Source organism: Micromys minutus, assembly GCF_963924665.1.
Source record: "Micromys minutus genome assembly, chromosome: 17".
Taxonomy (NCBI): domain Eukaryota; kingdom Metazoa; phylum Chordata; class Mammalia; order Rodentia; family Muridae; genus Micromys; species Micromys minutus.
The window spans coordinates 28,326,020-28,347,667 of NC_137952.1; the positions used below are offsets into that span (position 1 = coordinate 28,326,020).

General features: G+C 39.2%; 1 protein-coding gene across 2 annotated transcripts in view; it reads right to left on the reverse strand.

The window, feature by feature from the left end:
• Window positions 1-5,094: 5,094 nt before the first annotated feature.
• The window catches only part of UBR1 (ubiquitin protein ligase E3 component n-recognin 1), a 106,690-nt gene continuing 90,136 nt past the window's right edge, over window positions 5,095-21,648 (reverse strand). For both annotated transcript variants that reach the window (XM_080930920.1, XM_080930921.1), the window contains 7 exons: window positions 20,852-20,985; window positions 18,518-18,626; window positions 16,795-16,851; window positions 14,196-14,273; window positions 10,988-11,158; window positions 9,179-9,280; window positions 5,095-7,576 (listed from right to left, as the gene is read on the reverse strand). In XM_080930920.1, coding sequence (XP_080787046.1) covers window positions 7,435-7,576; window positions 9,179-9,280; window positions 10,988-11,158; window positions 14,196-14,273; window positions 16,795-16,851; window positions 18,518-18,626; window positions 20,852-20,985 — 793 coding nt within the window. In that variant the 3' untranslated portion in view covers window positions 5,095-7,434. The remainder of the gene's footprint in view (window positions 7,577-9,178; window positions 9,281-10,987; window positions 11,159-14,195; window positions 14,274-16,794; window positions 16,852-18,517; window positions 18,627-20,851; window positions 20,986-21,648) is intronic.

Below are 21,648 nucleotides of genomic sequence, written 5' to 3' on the forward strand. Positions count from 1 at the left end.
GCTAGGCACTAGAAAAACAAATACAAATAAACTTTAGAGTTCTGCTATGTACTTAGCAAATTCGCAGATCTTATAGAATGCACTGTGGCAACCGCTGCTTTGGAAGTTTGTAGCTTAGTTAGACACTCTGTAACAGGAGTCACTAAACAGACTGTGAGCAGCCAGGGGCCTGGGATTCTCTGAGCCTGCTGCAGTTCAGTTTTTAACAGAACCAATTGTATGAACTACCCTGTTTGTGTTCTGATTTTATTTTTTAATAGTTTTGAAACTTCAGCATTTTGTGAGATAAGCTTTATTTCAAAAATTTAAAAATCCAAATAGGAAAACTAGAGTTAGAAAAAAATGTCAGACAGCTAGACGAGGTAACCATAATTTGAGGAGTAGGAATTATTAAATATCAGTTTTGGTTTGATGGCAATTAAAACAAACTATAAGGAAATATTGAGACTGATAAAAAAAAAAGTAAAGTAAAAAAAGTTTGCATTTATAAAGTAATTCTAGGGAGATCAGTGATAGACCATTTGACTAACTTGTCTAAAGACCCTGGGTTTGATCCCTAGCACTACAAAACAAAGGGAAGAAATGTTTCTATGATTTTTTTTGGAAGAATTATTTTACTTATATGAGTACACGGTAGCTGTCTTCAGACACACCAGAAGAGGGCATCAGATCTCATTACAGATGGTTGTGAGCCACCATGTGGCTGCTGGAAATTGAAATCAGGACCTCTGGAAGAGCAGCCAGTTCTCTTAACTGCTGAGCCATTTCTCCAGCCCTGATTCTATTCTAATTATAATTGGGTTTGTTGTTGTTGTTTGGTTTTTGGATGGCGTTTTGCTGTGTAACCTCGAGCTGTCCTGAAGACCCACCTATCAAACTCACAGAGATCTGCCTGCCTCTGCCTTGGGAGTGCTGGGGTTAAATGCAAGCACCCCTGCTGCCCAGCTGTAGTTATGTCTTAATCTCCTTGCCATTTTCCTCTAACTTTGATGAGACTCAGATTAATGATATCATTAAAGGTAACAGTTAAAAGGTTTTTTTTTTGTTTTTTTAATTTGAGGGCAGAAAAGTACTAAGGATTGAATCTAGACCATCAACCGTTCAAGGCAAGCACCTCATCACTGAGCCATAGCACCTCAGCAGTTCAGTTTTTTTTAGAATATTAAATTCTGGTTTTGCTCAGGTTTTTTTTATGTATTTCTTTTTGATGTGCATTTTTCTTTGTGTGTTTGGCCTGCATGTACGTCTGTCTGAGGGAGTTGGAGCCACTGGAACTGGAGTTACGGTTGTGAACTGCCCTTTGAGTACAGGGAATTGAACTTGGGTCCTCTGGAAAAGCAGCTAAAGCTCTTAACCACTGAGCCATCTTTCCAGCCCTGTTAGGTGGTGTTTTTTATTGGGGTACTGGGATATTTTGTTTTGGGGATTTTGTTTTGATCCCCTTTTGTGCAACAGGAAAGTCATCCAGTAAATATATCATTATATCCCTATAGGTTTAGTTAGCTTGTTGGTTTGCTTAGTTTTATTGAGACAAAGTCCCACTATTAGCACAGGCTAGCTTCAAATGCCCCACTATGCTTCCGTTTTTCAAGTGTTGGGATTATGGGATTGTGCCCACTCTTCCAAGCGTTATATTCTGTTTTTTTTTTTTTAATTTATTTTTATTTTTTATATTCCGTTTTAAAATGAGAAATGATATAGTGCTGTGATCCCTCTTGGCTGTCAAGAAAAAGCTCTGTGATTTCTATAGTTTGGGATTAGCTCACTACTGCAAACACGGAACCACCCACACTGTAATTCCTGGGATCTTGAGACCCTGAAGTTTGGTGGGCTGTCAGTGCTAATAGTTCATCATAGGGATCAGTCTGTCACTGCAGGGCACTTGGCCTCCTAGTGAGAGAACAATTTTAGTTTTATAATAACTTTCTTGAGGTAGGATAATAGTCATCCTGATAAATATTATTCTAATATATTTTCTAGTACTGTTATTTGGGCATAGTATATTCTACACTATAAAAATATTTGTAAATGGCAGCTAAATTTCTAAAAATGTAATATATATATATATAAATCAAGGTTGCTATATAACATTATATGGCAAATTAAATGAATACAAGATGTAGATCCTATATGTTCTATTAAGTTTTGAATTTTTTACATGTATTTATTATTATAGACTGTGTAATCCTTCATACTTCCTATCCTTTTTTAATCTTTAAGTACACTCAACTGTTAAACCAAACAAATAACCCAATCCAAACAACAATAAAACTCACAAGCTATTTTTGCAGAAATTAATTCTTAGAATGGGAATATAGTTCCATATTAGAGCACTTACTTGGCATGCTCAAAGTCCTGAGTTTGATTCCCACCCCAGCACTGCAAAGTGATTAATGAAAAAAAGCTAAATAGTACTAAGTACAAAACTACACACGCTCTCATGCTTCGTATTAACTCTCCCTATCCTCCCTCCCTTTCTCCGTCTCTACACACACACACACACACACACACACACACACACAACTTTGATTTAGCTGTACCTTACTTCACATGATCACTCTTGTGGTTTTGGGAGGGGGCTCCATTTGCATGGAGCATCTTATCAAATTTCTTCACACTTAGTACCTGAAAATCTTATCTGTTTTGGTATGTATTTACTGGTTCATATGTGTGTGTGTGTGTGTGTGTGTGTGTGTGTGTGTGTGTGTGTGTGTGTGTTGTGTGTGTGTATGTGTGTTTGTGTATGGTCATGTGTGCTATGATATGCATGTGAAGGTCAGAGAGCACCTTGTGTAGTCAGTTCTCTACTACTTGTGGGAATCTTTCTGGAATAAGCTTCAAACACCAATGAGAGTGGAAAAGAGATGTCACCAGTGGACCAGTGCCAAGACAGCTCCTGAAAGGCTTCGATCCTGCATCCAGTTTGCATTCTCATTTTATATTCGAAAACCACAAGGTGGGCCAGGCAAGCAAGGAGTATTTTACAGAGTGTATGTTGCAGTCAGCAGGCTAAGGGCAAAAGCCCATTGTTCCAGCCATTTCTCCATGTCATTATGCTTCAGGTAGCAAGTGACATCATGCTTGGCAAACAGGCAGTACAAGCAGTGCTTTAAGTAAATCACTAAATCAGCATTTAATAAATGGTCTTTTCTAGCTTATTTTACTTCTCTATCATGTGTGGTCTGGTGATAGAGTTCAGATAGTCAGACTTGGTGGTGGCCAGTGCCTTTACTGGCTCACCCTGGCCCCCTATTAAAGGTAAAATCAAATCATGTCCTTGTAAGCAATGTAACTTGGGTATAGTTTTTTCAATCAAACTAATCACTCTGCCTTGTAATTGTAGAATTCATTTCATTTCACTGGTTAGCTATTTGATGGTAAGCAATTATACAACATACCTTCTAGTTTTGCATTCTTTTCTCTCTCTCCCTCTCTTAGACTTTTCCTTTTGGCTAAATGATTTACTCCAGTCATGTTTTCATCACTTCCTATTTCCTGTTAGTCTACTTTAGGCTTTTGTTTTGTAGTGACTATACCTTTTGTTTTGGTTATAACAAGCTGATCTATATAACCACAGTGTAACAGGACAAAGGGGAAACTACATTAAACAACAAACTCTACACTCGAGGTCGCTCTTCCTCATAAACTTCAAATGCTGTATTTCCTATCTTCCTATTTGACTTGTCTGCAATGGTTAATTTCAGTTGTGTCAGTTTGATGAGAACTAGAATTACCTGGGAGATGAATTTCTGGGCGATTGTCTTGATTAGCTTAGTTGAATTAGAAAGACCTACCCACCATGGTGAGGGGGACAAACCATTACCTGAGCTGAGATACTAGGCTGTGCAAAAAAGGACAAAGTGAGCTGAGCCCAAGAATTTGTTGCTACATACTCTCTGCAGATACAATGTAACACGCCACTTAAGCTATTCTTTCAAAACAAAACAAAACAAAACAACCCCCTTTCTAAAGTTGCTTTTTATTAGTGTATTTTTATCACAGCAATAGAAAAGTAAGACACTCTCATATGTCATTGTTTTCTTTTTAGAAACACAGCCATGTTATGGAGGCTGGTCCCCAAACGTATAGGTTCAAGCAATCTTTCTGCCTCAGACTCCTGGGTAATTGGGACTGCCAGGCATAAACCACCCACTGTCGTTGGTTTGTAGATTTTTAAAAAATCTTCATACTGGTTAATAGTGCTTGACCTACTGTTTTACAATACTAGAACACTCTAATTTATCTGTACAGTCACTCTTGCCTGTGAGTTAGTTTCTTTTTCTTTCTTGTGGTGCTGGGAATCAAACCCAGGGTCTTATACATACTAGGCAAGCAGTCTACCTGACCTAAACTCTTATCTCCAAAGACTTTCAGTCCTCTTTAGCAGTTCTTGTAGGACAGCTCTGATAGAGATACATTCTCTTAGCTTTATATTTGGAAATATCTTTTCTCTCTCTCTCTCCTTCAATCCTGAAGGCTAGCTTTATCTTGGCTGATCTTTTTCCCTGTCAGCACTATGTACATCTTAAGTACTTTCTCTTTGCCTAAGATTTCTGAGACATTTGCCATCAGGTAAACAGAGACACTCTTCATGCTTGTTTCTTTTCTCGTACAGTTTTGAGAATCCTTATATTTTATACCTTTGAGAGCTTAATTATGATAATGGGGTGAACTTGATTGAATTAAAACCTTCTGGTTTTGTGCTATGTCATAAAATGTGTTTAATGTAGGTATGGAACACTACATGAAAATATAATGTATAAATCTATACACGGTGATGGATGGACAGTCGTTTGGAGACCATTAACCCTAAAAGTCTGTGTCTTGAAACCCTTTAACCTGGGTGTGGTAACAAAAGCCTATGATTCCACTACTTCAGAGATGGAGGCAGAAGGGTCAGGGGTTCAAGGTCAGCCTCAGCTATGTTATGAGTTTGAACCCAGTATGAGCCCCAAGACACTCTGCCTAAAACAAACAAACAAACAAACATGGCTGGGCTTGACATACTTTTAAGTAGAACTCCTTTCTAGGTAAGATTTTTATACTTCAAACCCAAATCCCCAAACATGAGAAGTCCCTTTTTTTCTTTTTAAATATACACATATAAGATATTTTATTTCAAAAAGCACAAGAACATTATACAAGTTTTTAATTTACATTTTTGCAATAAAAGATATCAATATATGCATCATTTGTATAACTTCATCATGAATGGAATTTGAATCAGTGGTATAAACATGTTGCAGTCACTAAATATAGATCATCATCACAGTGAACCAAAATGCATAGTTGTTATGAAATGACAAATGACCACTAAAAGGTGAACTCACAGCCCATACACTAACATAATAAATTAATTATACAGATATATGTTTATCTTTACTGTATCATTAAAATCCTTGCCAGCCCCTCACCAATATTAGAAACACAGAGTCGGAGCCATCCTACTAAACCAATTCTTTCACATACTACACTAAATAAAGTGACTTGGTTGCTTAAGTAAACTTCTTATCAGACTTAAATCATTTGTCATGATGAATACTATTAAAAATCCCTTGGGCTGGGGCAGCACTGTGGCCTAGTCCACCCTCCAGTGCAGAAATTTCCATCTCAAGAAGCAAAGCTCAGAAATGAACTGGGTTCTTTGGCGAGTGCTAGCTAGTCCTCCTGGCAGCCTGAAAGCTTAGCTCCAGGACCTACAATTGAATCTAAGAAGGCTAAAAATAAAGTCTTTATCCTTGGCAAATGAGGGCCAGATGACTAAGGTAGAAATGAGCATCTTATGCTGCCTATTCTAACCCAGATTTCAGAGCTAAACAACCTCTCAAAAAATTATAGAAAAAACAAAGGGTAATGTTCAAATCACTTAATCATATTGGCAAATGGCACAAGCCAAATACTGAATTTAATGATCTTTATCCCTTATAATTGCTGTGAACTGTTCATCATGGTTGCATCTAGTTCCTGCTTTCTCCTGAACAGTATTTATCCAAGTAAAAAAATCATGATTGTGAGTCTGGTGCCTGCTCACACCATCCCTTACTGCAAAATCCACTTTTCATTCCATACAAATGGCAACAAATTTAGCCCCAAATGTGCATCACTGATCACTTAGCAAATGTATTTTTACTTCCTTGCCTTCACTAAACAGAAGGTAGGAAAACATTTAGACATACACATGGCAGCAGTAGCCAATGGCAGAAGAAGATACAATCTCCAAACACATCTTTCAACTGCAATATTACCCAATACCACAGAAGCTAAAATAAGTATCAACTGATCTATTCACAAGTTCTCGATATAAAACGTTAAACCAAGAATCAAGAAGTCTATGCACAGAATCAAGAGAGCTATATTATTTATAAGCAAGATGGCTCAACCATAGCAGGTTATAACAGGAGACAAACCTGATTACATTGTCTTTTTTGGCTGTTTATATTAATCATAAACTGTAGTTTATGAAAGGTTTCACATAGACACCAAATCAAGGATCTCTTTCTTACAAGCCATAGAAGGATATAGAACTGGCTGAAATATGTGTTCTAATTACATCTTGTATGATCAGTCACTGGGGCAATTTTCTGATCCTCAGTCTACAAAGAGTTTGCTTCAGTAAGAGTTTTATGAGAGTCAATAGGACGGGGCCACAAAAGACAAAAGATCTCACTGCAGAAACCTGCCTTAAAAAATGGAACAGATGGATAACTTGTGACTCCACTGAGCTACCTGAAATCAGGCTTCTTGTATAAGGAATGCATAATGAGTACATTCTCCTAATTCTTCTTGAGGTCTACATTGGAAGGATGCTTTCCAGACTAGCACAACTAATACTCTGTCCATATAGAAATTTAGATCAGTTTCTGGCTGAAGCCATAGGTGGTACAATAAGCATATTTCCTTAAAGAAGAAAGTTGTTTACATGTTTTGAAATCTTTTCAGTTGAAAGATACTGTATAGCTGTGCAATTCCTCTTTAGACATCACAGGTGATCAGGATTGTGTCAGAAATCTAATGCAAGCTAAATCGCACTCAGGATACACCAAATACACAAGTGCAGAGATGTTAACCAGGCAGAGAAATGTCCACAAATGCTTGATGTGACCTCACCAACCAGGTGGATGGTATGCAATGAAATAGGACAGTTATGAAGGGAAATGAGTTTTCTGGAAATATTAGCAGAAATAGACACTTGGGTGAACAAGCATTTCTTTAGTGTTCTACAACATAAAACATTATGTCTTGTTTTTCCTTTGAAGCTTATGTTTGATAATTGAAAGCAATATTCCATTAAGGAATATTTTATTAATGTATGTGAATCTAGACATGGATCAAAAGACCCTCCAATACTTCCCCGTCCTCAGAAAGTTCTCTAGAATTTTATATCAGTCTTTATTATTGATGTCACTCATGATTGCCTTGAGGCAGAGCTGGAGCTCAGAGTAACTGCCAGTTGAATCCAAATAGCATCTGATTAGTCTCCTGGCTCCGAGCAATCTCTTCTATAATGCAGTGCTGTTGCCAGACCAAATGCAGCTTCCGATACCGTTCCCGAGATAAATGAAGTGGGTTTCCCCTCCTTCAGGGAAAAAAAAAAGACATCTAAGTTTTAATCAATACCAATGACATCTCTAGCCTTAAGTCAGTACACATTACAAGACATTCCTGCAGTTGTGAGCACAAGCGTCAGGTTAAGGCTGAGAAAGAGGGCAACTCTTCACTGATTACTAAGAGCTTGGCACACCACTCAGTTAAGGAAGCACCACTAAGTTAAGGACTCCTTGAATATTTGGGAAATCAGGTCTCATACATGACGAACCTAATGAGACCTCATTTAAACAGATTCTAACTTGAAGCAGCTCTGGTCTTTTCTGGTGGCTAGATGAACAGGGTTCTAATGGCTTTCTGTCCTTACAATTTACCCAGCTTCAGTTTATGATTTTGTATAGGAGGTTAGGTTTGAGGCATAACATTATGCCCTTAAATCATTCTTTTGTTTTATAACCATTTTTTGTTTTATATTTTGTTTTATAACCATCCCTATGATTCATCTTGCTCATGCTTAGTGAACACTTTCTTCTTTGTTTATGTTTTTTTCCTCAGTCTTGTTACAGTGTCCAGGCTAGGTTCGTTCGGTCAGTGATACTCCAATTACCTTCCTGCTTCATCCTCCCAGGTAGCAGGACTACATATAGATGTGCATCATTATCCCTGGCTTAGCAAATGTTTAAGTAACTACACTTCTATTCCAGGGTTACCTAGTTTGCAACACTGTGCCAGCTAACCCCAAAGCCTCAAGTCTGTTGAGTACCAGCTAACCCCAAAGCCTCAAGTCTGTTGAGTGCCAGCTAACCCCAAAGCCTCAAGTCTGTTGAGTGCCATCTAACCGAGATCATTGTCATCTCAGCCCTGGAACATCAAGTTTCTCAGCTCATCAGCTTTCACACTATTTATCATTAGCTTTAAAATTCTACATTTTTGTACTTTTCTAGACCAACTCAAGAGCATCCTTAGCTATTAACTATTTTGTTGTTGTTGCTATTGGTTTTGTTTTTGAGATAGACTCTCACCATGTGGCCCTGGCTGGCCACTATTCAGATCTGATGAACCTTAAATTCACAGAGACCTACCTGCACTTGTCTCTTGTATACTGGAATTAAAGGTGACCTCTACCCTGACCATCATTAACTACTTTTACCACTCAGTACCTTCCCCTTAAACTTAAGAGCAAGTCAAATGTTGTCTCAATAACAACAAATTCTTATATAATCCAATAGATCCCAAGTCCTATCTAGTGATGATATTTTAAAAGAATAACAAAAGTTTGGGAGAGAACTCTGTCAGTAAAGTATCTGCCATGCAATCATGAGGACCTGAGTTCAAGGCCCCTAACCTACATAATAACCTTGAGTGTGATAACGTGTGGTACTGACCAGCCAGACAGCCTCCTAGAATCAGTGAGCCTGTCTTACTGTCTCACCAGGGCTGGGTAGTGGGCTCAGTGGTTAAGACACTCACTACTGTTGCAGAAGACCGAGGTTCAGTTCCCAGCATCCAAATAGCAGCTCACAACCAACCATTTCTAGATTTTTATGTTTAAAAGAACTGTTAATATACACATACAATAAAGCAAATAAAATATAAGACAACTGATTAAACATTCTATTAAAGAAAATCTTACTTTAGCCCTGGGTCTGTTTCTCCATATTCATCCAAGTAAGGGGCTGGGTAGGCGCAGCCTCTGGCTTTTCCTTCCACTAGGACCACTCTGCATTCTCTGATTCTGAGAATTAAAACAAATGTCAGGAAACACTGTTAGACACGTATATGCAGATGATAGACATCAAAGTTAAAGACAAGACACGGCCAGTAAGCATTAAAAAGGCAACACAGCTGTGGATGAATACACTATACTACACAGTGGGTGTTTTGTTTGTTTTTTAAAGACAAGGTCTCTCTGTGTAGTCCTGCCTGTCCTTGAACTCATCAACCAGCTTCTGCCTCCCCAGTGCTGGGATTAAAAGGCATGTGCTACCACTACCCAGTAGTAAATGGTTCTGTCTGGCAGAAGGAACAAACACTGCTGCTTTCTTGATGCTATAGAAAAGGATCCATGGATCTAGAGAAATGGGAAATCAACAATTCTGGCTGGATACACTGAAAGGGAGACTGAGCCATCAGACCCTGGAGAAATGTGGCGGGGACTATTTCTACCATTTTCTAACTTGCTACTTAGTCAGAAGGGGGCTTCAAAAAAGGACAGAGCATCCTCCAGTCTAGAACTGTCAGCCAAGGAAGTGTTAAAGGCTTTCCTAGTTTAAGCCAGCCTCCAACAGTACTTGACGGCACTTGAGACACTTACTGCAGAGAAATGGTTAAGGACCACAGTGAGAAATCATAAGACAAATTATAAATACACAGTTGGGATAGGTGGACTTATTCATGTGGCTTCTCAAGAAGCAAGAAAGTATTTGTGTTTAACTTCTATACCTCTGTTTCAAAGGCTGCCTTTAAGCAATGACAATATATCTCACAATAAGTCTTTGCTGTTTGTATAGGAAAAAAATTGAATTTCACATGAAAAATGGACAGAAAAAAAACCCATAGAAATCAACTTTAAATTTTATTTCTCTCATGTAAGCTATTTTCTTTCATAAACATTTGTTGTTCTAAGTAGTTAATCTTTTGTTTAAAGAAGGAAATAAAAACATCTAATAGACAAGCTTAGGCTGAAGGCACTTGGGAGGCAGGATCTCTGGGAGTTCAAGGCCAGCCTGGTCTATATAGAGATAACCCGTTTCAAAAATAAATAAATAGCTTGGTATGGTGGCTCATGCATTTAATCCCAGCACTATGGAGGTAGAAGCAGATATCTGTAAGTTCCAGGCCAGCCTGGGCTACAAAACAAGTTCCAAGACAACCAGAACTACACAGAGAAATCCTGTCCCCAAAAAAACCTAAATAAACAAGTAAATACACACATCAATAAGGCAGTCTGAAGTTAGTAACTTACGCACACTTTATAAGCTTCAGCTTTAAGATTGCGAGCTTCTCCTTTATATCTAAATAGTACACAGCACTGGAGTCACTGGTATAAAGTCTCTACCGTCTAAGATTTCTCTAATGAAGGGAATGCAAATGGAATCTTTATTTTTAAAGAACTACTTACAGTGTATACATATACATTAAATGAATAAATATTTAAAAAAGGGGGGGTTAGAGAGATGGCTCAGTGGTTAAGAGCACTGACTGTTCTTCCAAAGGTCCTGGTTTCAAATCCCAGCAACCACATGATGGCTCACAACCATCTGTAATGAGATCTGATGCCCTCTTCTGTTGTGTCTGAAGACAGCTACAGTGTAGTCATATACATTAAATGAATAAATAAATCTTAAAAAAAAAAAAAAAAAGAACTACTTATTCTACTGGCATTCACTGGATACATGTTTCCAACTAAGACTGTGGTAAGCTTCCAGATGACTCTACTCACTTTAGGAAAATGCAGACTCCAGCACCACAATGAAGTGCATGAAAAACACACGCGCCAACCTCTTCCCCATTCACTGTTTCTTGGCAACAGATGTTCTGAGAACACAGGATGGCCCCGCAGAAAAGACAGAGGACAGGATGCTTTCGCTCATCATCTGCAGACCGTGGACACCTCAACAGGGGAAGACACATTCAGTGTGTTGGAAAACAAGAACCAGATTATGTATTTAGCAATAAAGCATGTTTCTATCACTCACCCTACTCAGCAAAGAAAGCTACTAAAAGACAAAGGATGTTTATTAGATGATTGCTCATTTATTTTACTTGAAGAAGGATTAAAGAAATTGATTAGGGGGCTACGGAGTTGGCTCAGTGGTTAAAAGAGCTTTCTGCTCTTCCAGAAAAATCTTGAGTTCATTCTAGCACTTCACAACTGCCTGTAACCACACTCCAAAGATCTGATGCTCTCTTCTGGCCTCCATGGAAATTTGCACACAGGAGGCATATACGTACATTAATATAAGTAACTCTTCAAAGAATACATTTTAACTTCGCTCCACTTAAGGATCTTGTTCCAGGTGACTGGTCAGCATAGCCTCCTGAGGCAGCCTCACCTATGCTGCCCACGGCTCAGGAATTTTGCTGTAGCTCAACATCCTATACCAAGTGATGGACCCCAGTGTCCCTGTTTGAGCCTCCCTAGGCCTGGGAACCTTCTGTACTGCTCTTTACCTTGGTGAAAGAAGTTTCTTACTGCAGTGGGTAGTTGTTAATACACAGAACTACTCAACATGGATGGGATTAGCATGAGATGGCCCAGCCATAGAGCATGTACATCAACCTTCCCTACAGGTGCTGTGAAATGCTTCCTCCTGGTCCTGGCATGGCTGCTGTGTACATAAATGCACAGAAGCTGTCATTACCTGCACAGTTAACAATTCCAGAGTGGGCTTGAGTGGTTAAACACACTTATTACTCTTGCAGAGAAGACACAGGTTCAATTTCTAGCACCCACATGTGGCTCACAACCATTTGTAGTTCCAATTCCAGGGATCTAGTGTATTCTTCAGGTATCCATGGGCATTAGGTATGTACATGGTGCACACACACACACACACACACACACACATGCAGGCAAAACCCTCATATGCATAAAAAATAAAATCCAGCACAGAGTAAGGAGGGACTACTCAGTCCCCAGCTGAGGAGCTATTGGAAGCTGATGTCTACTAGGAATGAGGAGTCACTTTTCTTGGTGGTGGTGGGTGGGGTGGAGCCACTAGCAGGATGCCCATCCCCTACATCCACGCCCATATGGGCAGCACTAATAGCACTATAAGCTTTAAAAAAACAAAAACAAAAACCAAAACAAAACAAAACAAAAAAACCCCAAAAAACCAAGAAAAAATGTCAAGTTTTGAGGGAGATGTGTTTGGAGAGACATGGCAGAATTGGAAGAGTGGATATGATCAAAACACACTATGTACATGCATGACATTTTCAAAGAATATGTAGTAGAATGTAGTGATTAATATGTAAAAAATGTTGATTGAACTTGGACAAAGACTTATTAAGCTCCAGCACCACACACACACACACACACACACACAAAACATATCTCCAATTAAACCATAGTAAAATTCATTATTATATATATAGTCTAGTGAAAATTTGCTACAAGTCTCATATTTATACTGAGACTCATTTATAGAATCCAGCCTTCACCTGATGTGATCAACTAACAGCTGCTGTTGCTGTCGCTGCCGCCGCTATGATGGTTTAGTTGAATGTTTTTACAGTGTTGGAGTACGATGATTTTAGAGGTGTGCAATTTTTTAAAAACTGCATTATGCAGTGAGGGTTTACCCAAAATTGCTATGACAGTTTTTCAAGGCTGAAAAAATAATCTATAGACCTGGCTGGACTTAAACTTGCCCCGCCTGAATGCTGGAATTGAAGGTGTGCACAGCACAGCCGTCTGCCTGTTGGCATTCTGTGTAGCTGGCTATTACCTCACCCCTGTGAGGTTAATAGCTGTGCTATTAACTGAGCACAGGAAGCTATGGACATGGAGCTCATATTTCCAGTGTGGCTTATTTAAACCCAGATAGACAAGGATCCTATCCTTACAAACCTGGAAGATCACTAAGGGGCTGGTGAAGATGGGAAGATATAATGTTCCATACATTGCTGGTGAGACTGCTAAATGACACCGTGTGTATAAAGGGTTTGACACTAAGTCACACGTATGGCCTAGCAGATGACCTAGGTATACATCCAAATGAAATGATAACTGTACCTTCATTTGTCACCTTGTGCATGAATGTTTATAGTAACATTATTTATAATGTTAAAAGAAAGAAACAACCTCATTATAAATAGGAATGTCCATCTATGGACAAAAACAATAACTCTGGTATATACATATAATAAAATATTAACCAAAACAGTAACAAAGAATACAGCTACACCTTGGGTAAACCATAAAAACACACTGAATGGAAGATGACACAGACTCTTTTCCTGTGATGATACATCCACAGAGCTAAATCCTAGAGACAGAAAGCAGATCATCAGTGATGAGGAGATAAAAGGCCAGGGGCATGTAAAGGAATCCATGGTACAAATCCTTTGTAGTGGCGAGAGTTTGGTCAGGAGAAAGGTAGTAAGTAGTACAACCTGCAGTCATTCAGCAACACCGTCAATGAGGAATGACAGACGTGTGCTGTAGTATGGTCTGGGAAAACCTAGTTCAGTGGATACACAGCAGTCGCTGTCCTCACACACACCAGAAGAGGGCATCAGATCCCATTACAGATGGTTGTGAGCCACCATGTGGTTGCTGGAAATTGAACTCAGGATCTATGGAAGAACAGCTAATGCACGTAACCACTGAGCCATTCCAGCCCCCAGCAGTCACTTCTTAAACAAGCAAGTCATATCCAGAAATCTGTGTGTACATGTGTGGGGCTTGGAAGACAACTTGGAGTCAGCAGGCTTGGTGGCAGCTCTCTTACCAGCTGACCTCTCACTAGACCCTCATTGGCCACTTTTTCACAATAAGTTCATTGGTTGTAGGGTAGGCCAAATGCAAGCTCAGGAAAGTTATTGTGCTCTCTCTCTCTCTTTCATATGTACATGTGTGTGTATACACACATACACACACACACACACATACACACACACACACACACACCTTTTCTTCTTACCTAAAGTGAGAAGCTTGATTTAGAAGACAGCTGTAGTCATCAGGAAGCTCTATCAAACTATTTCTTTTTCTAGGGTACCTAGAAGCATAGTTTAAAAGTCAGTTTATATGAGTAAGTGGATTAAAACTGAAGAAGGCTTCAGGGCATGGTATATTTACTTATCTATAAACTAAGGTTGAATATATTCCAACCATGGGCATATCATTAAGTTAATGTTTTCAGGAAAAATAAAGAAATGTTATATGAACTCTGTTAAGACTCAACTATTTGAGATGTTAAATATGAATATGAAGGAGCTGGGCATAATTGTATACACCTTTAATCCTAGCATCAAGAGGTAGAGGCATGCAGATCTCTGAGTTCAAGACCAGCATGGTTTACGTAGTGACTGTGTGTGTGCTTATGTGTACATGTATCAAGGAAACTCCCAAAACTCTTTAAGACTAAATGAGAAACTGAAATGAAAAAGAATATGTTCATCAGTTGATACTTGGTGGCAAATGTTAGCATCCATTCCCTTCATGAGAGATGGTAAAAGGCCTATGTAGCCTAAGAAAGGTCCTCTGAATAACATGAGACTCTCCCTAGATGAAAACATATTTACATCTTATTATTTATATTATGTATATGGCCTTGCCTACATGTCTGTCTGTGCTCAGCTTGATCAGAAGACAGCATTAGATCCCCCAAAATTAGAGTTACAGATGGTTGTGAGTTGCCACATGGGTACTAGAAATTGAACCAGGTGGTCTGAAAGAGTAGTATTAACTTCTAAGCCATCCCTCTAGCCTTTCACTTTATAATTCTTGATTCAGCTAAAAATAATCTTCTCTAAAACTAAACCTGCATCATTAGGAATTGTCTCATCAGGAATGGTGGCTCATGCTTATAACTCTAGCAGATAGGAAACTGAGGAAAGAGGGTTTTTAGTTTGAGGTCAACTTGGGCTACATGTTATGTGACAGTTCTAGGCTAACTGGAATTACACAGTAAAACATAATCTCGAAAACACCAAACAAACAAAAGAAGAATCTTTTCCTCCTTAAGTTTCCTTTTTCTTTAATTTTCTAAAGATAGATCCCATTATGTAACTTGGGTTGGTTTCAAATTCAATGTGTAGCCCAGGCTAGCCTCAAATAAACATTAATCCTCCTATCTCAGCCTCCCAAGTATTGGGACTATAGGCATAAGCCATCATACATACTTTCATCCTTTTTTTTAAGGCATTAATGGTATATTCTATATATTATTATATTTTGTGCTATAATGTTTATATATACATAAAGTATATACATAAATTATAAAATATAAAGTATACATATGTATATAAAGTTTTATGTACATAACTAAGATTGCCAGTTGCTCATAACCGATGACAGTATATATATGTTATCACCTCTATGTTTCTCAGATTACTTCAGTACCATGCTGTGGAAAGGTATTTACAAGGCACACCATGATATGAAATAAAGAAAAAACTGCATGATATTACTAGTTGAAAAATATATACTGACATCATAGACTTTTCTATTTCTCTATATTGTGTTGTCTTTCTTTTCTCAGTACTGACATGCTGCTGCAGGAGTTACTTTTATCAACCTCTAATACTGGGTTGTAGGGATTCACACTGTAGCTAAAAGGAGTTCAAGGGCTGAAGAGACAAGAGAAGAAGGCAAATGTATGTTATCTCACAACCTTTTATTTCATCTAAAGAAAAATGGTACTAGGAATCAGCTCTTGTATCAGTTTAGTGAAGCAATTCAATTCACATAAAAATTAGATGGTGCACATAATATAATACAAACCAGGTGTCACGTGAACATGCCATTCATTCTCTTGCACGCTGTTTAGGGACTTAGGAGTCTGGCAGATATAATGTAGACATACTCACATGCCAGAGAAGAAAGGCTTCAAAAAAAGGTGGCATTTGTACATGTTACTTGAGGGAAAAATGTAGATTCTGACAGAACCATAACTCAAGAGAAAAGAGAGCCCAAGAAGCTTCTTGTTAATTTGGAAACAGTCTCGGTTCCTTACAAAGCCCAGTCTGGCCTGCAACTCATAAACCTCATGCCTCGATCTCTTACGTGCTTGGATCACAGGTATGTGCTACCATGTCCAGCCTAAAAAAAGTTTGTCTTTTTTTTTTTTTTTTTTTTTTTTTTGAGATATACATGGGGTCTAGTTTCTACCCATATACACAAGAAAGGAAGACAACTAGTTGGATCTACTTAGATCATTACTCTCAAAAGGCGGAGGAACTAGTTTATATGAACAGTGAAAAGCACCATCTTCCCTCCTGGCTTTAGTAAACTAGCAGCTTCCAGACACAAGCTTCTTTGCCTTTTGACAGGCAGGTACCAATGTGAGGATGATTCCTCCAGTAAATTGGTGGCTTCTGACAATTTAAGAAGAAAGGGATAAACATTCTGAGAAAAAAAAAATCAGTACAGGAAGAACCTGCTGTCTGGGAAAGACCAACAGATATACAGGAAACAGTGAACTGAGAATAAAGGGGACCAGAATTAAGGAAAACTAACCAAGCATTTTAGAAACACAGTTCTGGATGTATAAAAAAGACTTAAATAGTAAAACCAACCTGACCAGAGCACTTTTCTGCTTCAAAGAGTTGAGTAAGGCAGGATCTCCACACCACCTGTAAATGGAGCCAAGAGAAAAGGAGGCTAGTCACTGGCTCACTGCATGTGCACCCAGTACTCTCCAATTTCCTCTGTGTATTTAAGTTGACCTCTTTCTCCTTTTCTCTCTTTCCCTACCTTCCCAACTCCTTCTAAGTTCTTTTTCAAGGGTTTGGTCAATTAGTCTTTAGAACACAAACCATCTACCAATTTAAATGAGAAAAATCAATACCAGGAAGTAGCAATACAAGTAATAGGGACTCTGCACATAGCGTGGTGTGCTGTACTTGCCTGCTCCAAGGCTCAAAATTCAACCCTCAGATAGAGGAGAAGTAGGAGGAGGGCTTAGAAAGCCTTTGAGACAAAAGACAAGTAAGCCTTAACTGTTTGCCCTAGTGCAGGTCAGAGCAGTGGAAGGAAAGACAGCATCATTGTTGCCCTGGGTTGAGTCACCAGTGGGTAATAGGATCACAGCAGGCTTTTCTGGTGTCAACTAGAGACACAGAAGAGACACAGTCACTACTGAAAAGATGTCCTAGGAGGCAGAGAGAGGTGGCTAGGAACTCTGGTGTCCTTATCCTCCCTTGCTTCCAGCACCTTGCTTGTGCTTCCCACTGGCTACACCTACACTGAATCTAAGTGACAACACTGAGATGTCTCCTGCGGAGCAGACCTGAGGCAAGCAGGACCAGGAAGAGCACAAGTGGCAGGGACTTCCTAAATGCTTAAACTAAAATAGCACTTCTAAGACTCAGCTACTCCATACTCAGCTACACTATAAATGAAGCTTGTATGATTGTACTAAAAAACAGTAACATTGATTCACAATACCCATGAGAACTTAGGAAGCAAAGCAAAGAAAGACCTGACAGAGAGAGCCTAGGGCATGAGACTAGTAGTAGGAGACAGGCTAACCTGGGCGTGAGAAAGAAAAAGGAAGTAAGAAGGATAAACAAAATTGTGGGAAAGCCAGAGTTCAGAGTAACATGGTGAAACTGATTATAAGAACGGCAGGACAGAGAGACAGTAGGGAGAGTGGAGGCTGGAGACAGTAAACAAGAGGTCAGGGTCCAGCATAGCAGAAAGTCTTTCTGAAAGGGAGGCGCATGCCTCTCTAGGTCATTCCAGGGCTAGTCTGCTCTACTGGATGCCTGTCTCTCAGCCACTCCCCGACACGTGTTCTACCACATTCTTCAGTTTCATACACCGTTCCAGATTTCACTCTCTATCCTTTACATAGGTCTCATGTACTGAGAACTAAGTTCAAATGTGCTACATAATCAAGAGATGATCTTGACCTTCCAACCTCTAGCCTCTACCTCCAGAGTTCTGTGATTATAGGCACTGGGGCTGAACAGAGAGGACTTTGTACATGTTAGGCCAGAACTCTACAAATCGAGCAATATTATAAGCCCTAGTATGAGCTTGTTAGATCTTCCTTCCTTCCTCCCTCCCTCTCTCCCTCTTCCTCCCTCTCCCTGTTTCTTTCCTCAGCTACACAGCAAGTCTTAGGCCAATCGGGGTTACATTAGACCCTGTCTTAAAAACATAAGGAGTCTGAGTATGAACTGAGTTTGGAGTCAACACAGCAAAACCCTGTATCAAAACCTGTAAAAGAAATGAAATAAACATACTAAATTCAAACTAGATAAAACGCATCAATCACATTTACCCCCATAGTACCTCTGTAATAAGGGCCTTATGGTATCCCAGTATTCCTGGAAAAGCAGGAACAAATTTGTGGGTAAAGACAGATAGCTACAGAGTGCACTGTATTCTCCTTCAGCAGAATCTGCAAGAAACATCCAGAGATATTTAATGAGCACATTATTCTGATCTTCTCCGTGTGAAAGAAGCTCCTTCTTTGTTTACACATTTCTATCTGCTCCATAAAACAGTGGGTGGTAAGTAAGCCACAGTGATTCTTTAATAATACAAATCTGAGTCACCGGATCAGATGGCTCCTATGACTAACCACTACACTTAGTATACAATTCAGTCTCTTTTAGGGGTAGTATGTGGAGGCAGGTGGTACTTTACTGATGATAGAGCCCAGGGACTGGACTGGTGACATGCTCTACTGAGCTACACTCGAGCTCACAAAGCCTTTATTGTGGCATAAATGCCCAGATGAAATGCACACATCTAGCTACCTCCTGGACTTCTCGGCACAGTAGGTGTCCAGCTGGAATCATGTCCTCACTGTTCTCTTACCACACCAAGCAATACATTTACAGGACATGCTCTTCAACTCTCTGTCCAGCTCAGCTCCAGATATGCTGTTCTTGGCTTAATGTCTCCTTGAGAAAAGTCTTCCTTGACAACCTATGTCCAAGAGTCCTGACCCTGGCCATGATCAGCTTTACTTTGCAGGACTCATCACCATTGGAAATTATATCGTATTTTTTATATTCGCCTGAATCCTAACAAAAGAAAATATTTTTTTAATGACTGCTTTGGATAAGTACATGAACTTTCTGTGTGTAGCAGCACACAGGAATTACTTGGAGAGGAACATCCTACTTTATAGGGAACCCTGACAATGCTTCATCACTTCCACCTGAGTTCAAGAGAAGGATAACAGTTGGTGAAGGTGACCTCATTTATGTATGTACTCTCAAAGAACAAAATGATTCTCTGGATAATTCTGGTCACTTTTAAAATCAAACAAATATTGTATCACAAAGGGGACATAGTAAATAAAGAAGCCTTCTCTACTCTTGTCTAGATTTAGAAAAAGTAAAAGAAATGACACTGTTAGTAAATACAGACTTTTGACATTCAGAAGGCCTTTTTGATCATTATTTCAATCCATCAGTATAGTTATGTGTTCAAAGTTCAAAGTGAAGTATATAATAAAGTCACCTTCTTGTCTAAATAGTTCTTTTATAGGTGACAAACGTCTCTAATTTCCTGTATATCCTATCTGTTATATTTTTCATATAGGTAGTTATGAAACTACCATTTACTTCTGAGGCAAGTTCTCATAACATAGCCTTAGGAATCTTGGAACTGCCTATGTAAAAGCAGGCGCCTTCACACTAACAAGATGTGTGCCTGCCCTTCTGCCTGAGAACTGGGATTAAATTGTGTGCCACTGCATTCAGCTTGCACACACACATATATATATTATATATATACACATATATATACACATATATACATATATATATATGTATGTATGTATATATATATATATATATATATATATATATATATATAAATTGTATGCATACATGTACATGCATGTGCATGTACTTCTTATGCTCTCAAGCCTTGCTTTCATGTGGAGGCCAGAGGACAATTTTTAGGAGTCAAGTTCTTTCTTTCTACTTTGTTAATCCAGGTCTGTCTTGTTTCTGCTTCTATACCGGGGTCTCCAAGCTAGCTGGGCCACAGCGTTCAGGGTGATTTCCTCCGTCTCTGCTCCCATTTCTTTAAATGCTAGGATTAGAATTGCTTGCCACCACATCTGGCTTTTAAATTATTATTTACTTTTTACATTTACTTATTTACTGGGGGAGGGGAGGGGAATGAGTATACTACAGTGTGTGTGTTGTGGGTTTGAGAAAAACTGGGAAGAGTTCATCTCCCCTTCTTCTGTATGGGTTCCAGGGAGTGAATGGACGCTGTCAGGCTTGGCGACAAGTACATTAGGCAGGGAGCTCTCATGCCGTCCTACACTCAGCCTATTCCATGGGGTGTAGGGATTGAACTTGGGTCATCATGCCTGCCCGCCTAACATGGTCTCTGCCGCACGCCTCTCTTTCCCCTGGCACACAGGTATCCTAATAACTCAAGGATTTAATTGTAAACACTCAGGAACCACCTGTAGGATTCACCACTTATGAAACCATCCTGGATTTTGGCCTCACTTTTAATTTTAACTACACCTGGGTAGGGGTGCCTGGGTTCAGGGTGGGCACCGATGATGGGTAGGGCAGAGATGGTTCCACTGTTCTCTTTGTCAGTGAAGACACGTCTTCATTCGCTCTTTGGTTTTTGCCTTCTACTTACTGGCAAACAGTTCTTCAGGCGGAGTCACTCCAAGTAAATAGTGGAAAAGCAGTGCCGCACAGCGGAGGTAAGGGGTGATGCCTTTCCTCAGGGAGAACCACAGGGACCAGCCAGGAGCGCCACACCCAACGAGGCTGGGGGCAATAATTCCAGAACAGAACATTGATCAGATTGAAACTAGATTTAAAACATGACCCCTCTTAATATCATGTTTGGTTTATGACTTAGTTTCTAAGCATTTTTTAAAAGTATACAGTTAGCCAATAGTTTTTATGTATCTATTTTCTAAAGGAAACCTAAACTTTTATCTTTTTTAATCAGGTAGGGTTTTTAGCCCTCTTTTCCCATCTGATCTCGACTCTAAAGCCCTATAAGCATGAGGCAAAGACTCTGCTAAGCCTCAGCCTCTACCAGGGAGACTCTGAGAAGAGGATCAGCACTCTCTTCCCTTAGGTAAAGATAAACACAAAGTGAAAGTAAGCAAATCCAATTGAAAAAAAAACAAAGCATTTTCAAATATCTTGACTCTAACCAAGTTCTGCAATGTACAGCAAGGCTTGTAAACCTTTCATTTTCTTCCCACCATTACTGAGATAAAAAACAAAAAACTCTCCATCTTTTGCAATGAAATAGGAAGAAAAACTTAGTAATAAAGTGACTGGATTACCTAAAAAATGAGTATATTCCTAGTGCCTATATCAACCCTGACAGTAACCTGTAGGGTATGAGGCTTCCGCAATGGTACAACTTATATGACTCAAACTATGGCTTTCAACTAACAAAAGCATGCCAACATT